This window comes from Physcomitrium patens, chromosome 13, assembly GCF_059467195.1.
Source record: "Physcomitrium patens ecotype Gransden chromosome 13, ASM5946719v1, whole genome shotgun sequence".
NCBI classification, from domain to species: domain Eukaryota; kingdom Viridiplantae; phylum Streptophyta; class Bryopsida; order Funariales; family Funariaceae; genus Physcomitrium; species Physcomitrium patens.
In genome coordinates, this window is record NC_143422.1 from 5,729,284 (window position 1) to 5,738,149 (window position 8,866).

The window sequence follows — 8,866 nt, forward strand, 5'->3', positions numbered from 1 at the left end:
GGTTTGGGAAGGCGACTGCGCGTCGTCGCAGTGGGAGTGACAGGCCTCTTTAGAGGGGCCGTTTGGCGTGCTGTGTAGAGTACGGCGGTGGACGTTCTCCCGGGACCTGTAAAATTCAAGGACAATGTATGAACCTTCGCTGATTGCGCACGCTTACCAATGATGATAATTTCATTCGAACTTGGGTGGATTTAAATCGCCTGGATATGTAAATTCTATTTATTTATTTTGTATTTATGTGGATGAATTAATGGTACGAGAGAAGGATAAACAGTTGAAAAGGAATGAAGTTTGAATTCTAACTGAAAGAAATTTTATAATAGTTAAATATATATAACTGTTTGATATATATATATATATATATATATATATATATTTAACTATATATATATATATATATTTAACTATATATATATATATATATATATATATAAAACAGCTCAAGAGGATAAACCAATGGGACAAACCAAAGGAGACAAAAACCATCTCCGATTGGTTGCAATCACAATGTTTTCATCAAAAGTGAAGCAAAAGTAAAGCAATAACTCAACTTTTGATCAATCAAAGATCAAAATTTGCATGTTGTTGTTGCACATTGCCAAGAGTAGCACTACAAGGTCATTGGGAATGGAGCTCCCAATTGTAATTGGCAATAAATATCTTTTGTAGACAAAGGCACTGATTCAACAAGAAATAGAAAGAGGTTTAAATTCAGTATTTATGTTGTTTAAAACAAGTAGTCGTATATAAATATATATGCTTGCAAATTATATATATATATATATATATATATATATATGTCCAAAATACAAAGATTATCTTTTGTTAGACTTTGGTATGCTAGTACTATGTAGATAAAATAACGAGCTAAAAAATAAATGGGAGTAAATTACAATTTAAAATAAAAATCACCATAATATAAAAATAGACATTCACATTAACTGTGATTTCAATATCCACTCCTTCTTTCAAAAAGTTGCAGGCTGTGCTTACAGTAATCTAATATTAAGTTGTGTCATTTTTCTAATTAAGTTCAAAACTGCTTGAATCTATGTATACACACAGTATATATATATATATATATATATATATATATATGTATATATAAACAAATTTTAAAAAATTGTAGTTGCAATGAGTACACGTGTCAAGTATTGCACAACAGTTTTTGCTTTCATTTTCAAATTCAAACAATTCTGATCTCTGTTATGTTTGCGTATTTGAACTGTATTTAAAAATTGTTCATGTCTAAATATACTCTGTGTTGATGAAACAGAAAACATTCCAAAAAAGACAATCACCCCAAAAGTCTGAATAAATTGTTTGACATCTAAATTCAATAGGACGATCCCAGTACATATTTAGAAGAGAAGTAAAGTATTATGTTTCATCTGAGAGCTAAAAGACATTCCATAAATTTCAGGGAAAGGTGCAATTATTAATTTCGTCCAAGAATGTTGTGTCATTATTTGCTTTATTTAGTTTTTATATGACTAAGTTTTAAAACAACTTCTTACTATTTCTCACTGACTTGTTTATTTTTCAAAGGGAATCAATCGCAAGAAAGCAAAGCACATCCAATCTTAACATCTGGTATCAATCTTAAACCCACACACCCATTATTCACATTTTTCATGTGAAAAGAATTCAGTGGTCTACTCAAAACCCAATCGCCCTCTACCACTATGCTTAAGACATTTATTGGGTCAGGGTTCATAGTAAAATTTAAGATGGTTGGTCTAGAGTGATGGAATTATGCACCACCACAACAACAATAGAGACTACAATAATGAATTAATGAATATATATATATATAGATATATATAGATATATAGTAGTGGAAACCCATGTTGACCACAAAAAATATTTATTGAAACAAATTTACTGAAAATTACAACCCAGTGATCTTGTGGTGCTATTTTTGGCAATCGACAACAACATGCAAATTTGATCTTTGATTGATCAAAAACCAAGTTATTGCTTCACTTTTGATGAAAACAATGAGATATACAGCCAATTAGAGATGGCTTTTGTCTCCTTTGGTTTATTTCTTGAGCTGTTTTATATAAGAGATATTCATTTCTAGTTAGGTTTGTGTGTATGCATGTATAAAATATTGTTTTTATATTCTTTTAAAAGCTAGTAAGTTTAATAGTTGGGCATTTAAATTTCTCACCCATGTGATAGAATCACAAGAATATGTTGGTGCTGTTTTGAAATACACACAGAGGTATAAGGATATCACTGGTTCAAATTTTATGATAGTTTTTATAACTTCTTAACCATGGCATATTCAAAGAAATTGAAATTTACAAAACAACTGCAATAAAAATAAGTAAATATTTGAGATATCATAATATATTTGTTCATTTTTTTCCTTTTCTTTATTTTTTTAGCTTGCAAGAGGTCATGAACAAATTCACAAGATCCACACTTGGATCATTTTATGTGACTTCTTTCCACCTCCAAGATACTGTTTTCATTTTAACCCACAGTGATCTGTTTCAATCTAAATTATGGGTTTGTTCATACAGAATTAGTCAACGAACCAAAACTTTTAGATTAGATTATGAATGCCAGTATAGGTTTTTAGTCTTGAATTATTATCCATGAAAGGAAAACTTCATAAACTATTCTAATACACGACTTTAACACCTAAAACTAAGTTTTTGTTTGTCTGAGCAATTGTTTAGATCTTAGAATAGTTGGATTATACAGGTAGAATTATACAATTTGGTGACTACTTGAAACTCAAAGCTCATGCTGGCATTTAGATTCAACCACTATTTCTAAAACGTATCAATTTTTTACCTCGGAGAAAGTTTCGAAAATAGTGAGAAATTTGCTGATTTTGGATTTTAACAATGTTAAAATTTTGTTAGGAATGTAAAGGAATGTCGTTTGAGGATGCAATTGAAGGTGCTTTAGGTTTGCCAAAAGTGTTTCCTACAGAACTTGTTCAATGAAACTTTTATTATCATTACTATTATTCTTATTATTATCATAGGGTTTGAATTAATATAATGAAATTTATCATTTTCTATTTTTTAAAATAATTCTTTTGGGTAATTCGTTTTAATCCTGACAAAAAAATGCCTCTATTTGATAAAAATTATTGTATAGTAACAAATTTGTATAATATTTTTGAATGAATTATATATATGTAGCCATACATACATTCATATTTGGTTATTTTATTGCTTCATACATTCCATTTTGTTCTTGTATTTCAATATTGAAGTACAATACAACTAGTTTTCAGTCTAAACTAACGATTCTTCCTAACTTCAATTTTTAAAATTAATCTATTTTATTGCAACACACCTGAAAACATAAAAGATGGTGTATGGATGGTTAATTAAAACATTTGGTAGATGTTAAACATTCTTAAACTTCTATCTTGCGTATACATACACACTTATACATTTACATACATTCTTTTTGTAAAAAAATACACGAGTTCATATGTTTAAATAATGATAGAATAAAACTGGTTTATTATATACATTCTTATTATATACATAATGTTTTATATTGATGACATCTTATTTTCAAATTTTCAATTTCATGCATATTTCAAAACCACAATGAAGAAACAATATATTTATATATATATATATATATATATGAATGATTGATTAGGATGCCAAACATTACTAATCAAGTTGTATTGTAGAGCACAGAAATAAAATTCAAAAAATGTTTTAAAACATGTGTAGTTTTATTATTATTTTTATTAAGTTTGGTGGGAGGATCTTACAACCATCCACTGGATTGTGGGATAAATTGACCTGGCTTATATTCTCACAAGCTCAAATGTGCAGAAATGTAGGGATGGTTGTTCTCAGAAATTTAATCCAAATTTCACATGAAACTCATGTGAAGCCAAATACACCTTTCAAACTAATTATTGATAAATGCAAATGAGGATAATGATACTTTTGGATTTAATTTTGTTGTGATTGTTCAAGAGAATTGAAAATTCTTCTCAACAGAATTGAAAAAAAGGAGCTTCAGTATTGTATTGGATTCAAACACTATTAATATTCTAATTATACACTTTTGTACACCAACATACATGCAATGAATGGGAACAGACTTGGCCTTCAAAACTTCAGGTACTGAGTTGATAAATAGCCCAGCTGAATACACTGTTCCCAAGGGTCCCCCCCCCCTCCGCTCTCACTAGCACGCCACGAGAAGAAAAGAAACCCTAAAACAATGCAAAATAAGAAGAAAATGACCCACAAAGCTGCAGATAAAATACGTACAATACAATACAATTAAAATGCATACGTACATTGATACGATTGGGAGCTCCTCCATTCTCATTTATTCACTACATTCTCCCTATGCACTGTCCACCATTGGATGAATAAATTGATTAATGGATGAAAACCAGCACTGTTGGATGGATGGGAGGTGTGCCTATGCTAAGCAGATTTCATGCTTTGGAGGTAGAATATAGGTTGACTTTTGCGGTGGCCCCAACAGAAGCAAAACTCATGCTTTTAGGGTGTAAGAGGAGTTGACTTTAGCTTGTTTTTAGAAGGTGGCCCGAAAGGATTGGAAAAAAACTGGCTATAGAGGAAATTCAGTATTATCGGGGGGGGAAAGAAAAAAAGAAAAAAACTCTGTCTGTGATGGGTTAAAGTCTGATGGGTTTTTTGAAGCTTGACCCTGACTTGTAGTGTGAAAGATTGCAGTGTCAAATCCTGAGATCTCTATGCCAATAATGAGAGGAATAGGGGTATTTTGGGCCTTGACTCCTTCACATCAACCCTAATTTTGATTCACAATGTGACAGGAGGAGTTTATGTTCTTCACATGATCATAAGTTCCTTACCTGTTGTGTTTTTTGTCCTAGGAACGAATCATTCACTGGGTGGGTGTTTCTTGTTTCTAGTGACTAAAGCTGAAAACAAGTTGAACTGAATTGCTGCAAAGGGGCCTTGAATTTTGTGTTTGGATCATGTTTCTGTATAAAGTTCAACAACCCCTTGTTTTAATTGTTAACTTGCTGGTAAAATTTTTGATTTAAATTAAAACTAGCCCTTTCTTCTTGTACTCACTTATTCAATCTAGCTCTCTCACTTATTGCCTCTACACCTAAGAAAGCAAGCTCACAAAAAATCAAGTTATCTGCCCAGATTTTTGTACAAAGTGTATACTATTGTTTTTTTCTAGTCTTCTGTCAGCAGTGCAGCAAATTGTTTGAACAAATATATATGCATTTTTATGTAACCTTGTTAAGCAGATATTGGTCATCCAACTATGAGCTTGTGCAGAACTACAATACTTTGAAGATATGCATAGTTGTCTACTGTCAGAAAATAAACATTCTCAATTGAGATAATAAAAAAAATGGACCTGTGTTTAGGGTTTGTGCCCTGCACTCTTCAGATCTGAGATGCAGATCTGCTTAGATTATGGTGCATTTGGCTCATTCTCTCATTCACTTGTGTTCTGTAGTTTCCTAATTAAGTGCTTTTGTTCGGTAAAGGAAAGAGATGCCAGATTCTGAAGAAACTTCTATATTTGTTAAACACTATGGTATTATCACATCTGGGTTCACTTCTTTGATCTCATGAACTTTCACACAGCAAGTGTGTTTTGGGACAAATTTGGGAACGTAAAAATATAGAAATGGAAGTAAAAAAAATGCTCATGGAACTCAGATAGTATGCTTTAGTTAGAAACTGATTTGAGTTTAAATTATAATCATCTCTTCTGAACAAAATTTGAAAGATTGCTCTTGTAACTAGAGGTACTTAATGAATAGAAAAATGGTGTTTTAATATCCTTTTAATATACATATTATGCAAAAGAGTAATGTATTCATTATATTTTACAAGTGTATCCAGCATACTAAGTGTGAAAGTTACGATTGCAAATCTTCAAATTGAACATTAGATGCATTTCTGTTGCTTCACTTAATGCCATATTTCTAATAAATGCAGATCAAGATGTAGAATGTACAGTGGGCATGTCTTTACCAAAATATTACACTGCTTATTGTGTGGATTTGTTAATGTTGCATCAAAATTATGTTATTTATTCATAGACCATACCTGTTAGTTTTTTTCTGTAAAAAGGGGGATGCTTTTATGCTTGTGAATATGCTCCTGATCTTTAAACTACAGCATTATTGTCATTAATAAAACGTTTCCTTTTTTCTGTCTGTAATGCATGTATCCATTAAGAAGGCATTTATAGACTTGCAATTGGTAAGCAACGTCAATTAAAAAAACCATTTTTTATTTTTATTTTTAAAATGAGAATAAAATGTAACATTGTTTGCTGAGACAAAGTTGTAAACTGTGATAAAAGTGTAATTGTTTTTGTCGAAAATGTTAATTTATACTCAAAGATTGCCCCAAGACTGCGACAATAGCATGTTAACATGGGAAATTTAACCTAGCATCAGTGACATACAACTAAAGAAATTTGAACAGTTTGTTGCAACAAAGAGTCTCCGTATACGTAAATATATTCCAAAATGAGAATAATTTCAATTATTAATTATTAATGAAGAACATTTAAGAGTGTTTTTACCACACTTACTTATTTTTGTAACGCCTACATTGAGGTCTACAATAACAAGTCAAAGACAAGCAGAATTTTAGTACAATTGAAAGAACGATGGATTGAGTGTATGATTTAGAGTACGTTACTATTTCATGTGTCCCCGAAACAAAATAGAAAACAATTATGTGATACACATAATGAGAATGACATTTTTAGAAGTTACATAAATTCTAAAAACTAACCCATAATCCAAGAACTATAAATGACCTACCCTATTAAATAACTAGGAAGGTATCAAATGAAGGACATCATGAATACTAGGGGGCATTGTAAACGCATTGAGATTAAAAAGGCAATTATGCATGTTATTGTAAATTTAACCCTGGAGTAGGTGCATTTAATGCAATATTTTGAACTTATTTGAACGCACAATTATGTGCATGCATTGCAAAAATCAAGTGATGTTTTATCTATTTATTTATTTTTTCAAAAATGTTTGTTTGATTTTAGAATAAGGAACCCTAAAAGTTGCCCAGGTCACACTCTCTGAGGTATCCAAATATAGTTAGGCTCTAAAATGTCAGTTTGGGAACCTCTCGAACGAGTCTCGTTCCCAAAGCGCTCCCGGCATGCAATCTCCGTTCACACCGCACAAGAGGGCCCCACGTCATTTTTAGCAGTTTGGTTGGCTTATTTGTCGAAAGAGTTGTTATTCGGGACGATAATAAAGCTAGCGAACGAAAAATTAGCATCGAATGTAGACGCTAAAGATAGGGCAGACGGAAGCTGGGCCGGAAATGGTGGGTTGACTTTTCATTGACTCTTCGTTGCCTGTGCCGCCGGATATCGTCCTAGTGGTCCTCGTCGACGTCGTCGTCGGCGTCGTTCGTGAAGAAGTGAAGAGGAGAGACAAGGAGTGGTGTGCTGCTGCGACTTCTGTTGGAGACGGCGACGGAGGACGAGTGAGCGATGGCGTTGATTTTGGCGAGAGTCGCGTCTGCTCACAACAAGCAAGCAGCACGTGAGCGAAAAGACTTATGGCAGGGCTTTGCTTGATGAATATCATTCAAGGCTGTTGGTCGCCGGTTTTGTTCGTTGAGTGAGAGGAATGGCGTGGGGAGCGAAAGCGCAGGGCGCTGATGACGACGAATAAAGCGGGGGGTGAAAGTCGTTGGAAGGTGTGTGTGTGTTTTTTTTGCGAAAATTACACTGGTCCTGTTGAGATGACGGACCATGCCACCTGATTTTGGGCTGACACTGGATGCGATCGTTGTGACGAGCGTGGTTGATTTGATTCATGAGGAGCGGATGTGTTTGGTGTGTCTCATGAGTTGCGGGGCGGTAGGGTAGAATTTTGGTGCGACAGGGAGAGGAGAAGGTGGAGGCGCAGTCATGGACGACAGGCGAACCCGTTTGGATGTGTAGACGGTTTTTGAGAGAAGAGCAGGTATTGGAGATGTGATATAGGAGGAGTAGCCTCGCGGGTGTGTGTGATGATAATTAAATTACAGAGAATTGACTTGTGACGCGTATGGCGATTGAACTTGGTTTTTGTAGAGAGTGGGAGTGAGATGCAACCAGTGAACGGACAAAATGTGGTGGAATTGAGAGAGTGGGAGCTGAGCTTGGTTTTTGGTTTTTTTGGGTTTTCAGAGAATGCGAGTAGAGAGATTGATTGTTCAGATTTCGATCGCAGAGGCGGTCTATCCTCGGGGAGGTTTATTCTGCTTGTGTTGTGAAGCTCATTCTCGATCAGGGTGGAATGAATCTGCTGAGTGCAAGTCGGGGCACTCTTTTCTTGTGACTCCGCGCTGCACCGTGACTAATCCAGTCTTGAGCAGGCCGCGTTGTCTGTGTCGAAATTTGGACGAGAATACTAAGCTAGGCTGTAGAGGATGGCATGTGAAGTTGAGGTTCTCGACTATGATTTGGCTTGCGTGTAATCGGAGAGCAGACGCAGCCACTGCGTTGAACAAGTTTTCAGGTCTGATGTGGTGGCAAGCTGCTTTGTCATCAACTCTTGCGAGCTCGACGAGGAAACAGATGCTTGTGAAGCCTCTTCAAGGAACAGTCGAGGCATTAGCTAGATGGACATGGTGAATACTCCTCTTGGCCTGGACAGGAGACAGCATGTGGCTCGAGCATTTTCCACTTTTATTCCGAATTTCAAGTGGAGGAGACCTTACATTGTCGATCTGTTTATCACACTTAAGATCTTCTCGTGCTTAGGTCTTTCATGTGTCGATCGATTAGTCCCAGTATCTTCTGACATATCATTTCCAGAGTAAACGAGTTGAAGCGACTTTGCCGAGTTTGGAGACTGGTCGTACTGAGGCTA

The 8,866-nt window shown here is 34.6% G+C and overlaps 1 protein-coding gene across 1 annotated transcript; it reads left to right on the forward strand.

Moving 5' to 3' along the window:
* The first annotated feature begins 7,531 nt into the window (after positions 1-7,531).
* On the forward strand, positions 7,532-8,767 carry LOC141046131 (uncharacterized). Its single transcript, XM_073538387.2, has 3 exons — positions 7,532-7,706; positions 7,874-7,975; positions 8,182-8,767. The coding sequence occupies exons 1-3, from the start codon at positions 7,668-7,670 to the stop codon at positions 8,626-8,628; spliced, it is 588 nt and encodes a 195-aa protein (XP_073394488.2). The 5' UTR covers positions 7,532-7,667; the 3' UTR covers positions 8,629-8,767.
* The last annotated feature ends 99 nt before the right edge of the window (positions 8,768-8,866 follow it).

Bases quoted from the DNA above. Each gene is read 5' to 3' on its own strand.
- LOC141046131 (XM_073538387.2), top strand. From the start codon at position 7,668: ATGACGACGAATAAAGCGGGGGGTGAAAGTCGTTGGAAG. The intron at 7,707-7,873 runs GTGTGTGTGTGT...GCGGGGCGGTAG, and splicing joins GGGGTGAAAGTCGTTGGAAG to GGTAGAATTTTGGTGCGACA. The intron at 7,976-8,181 runs GTATTGGAGATG...TTGGGTTTTCAG, and splicing joins GGTTTTTGAGAGAAGAGCAG to AGAATGCGAGTAGAGAGATT.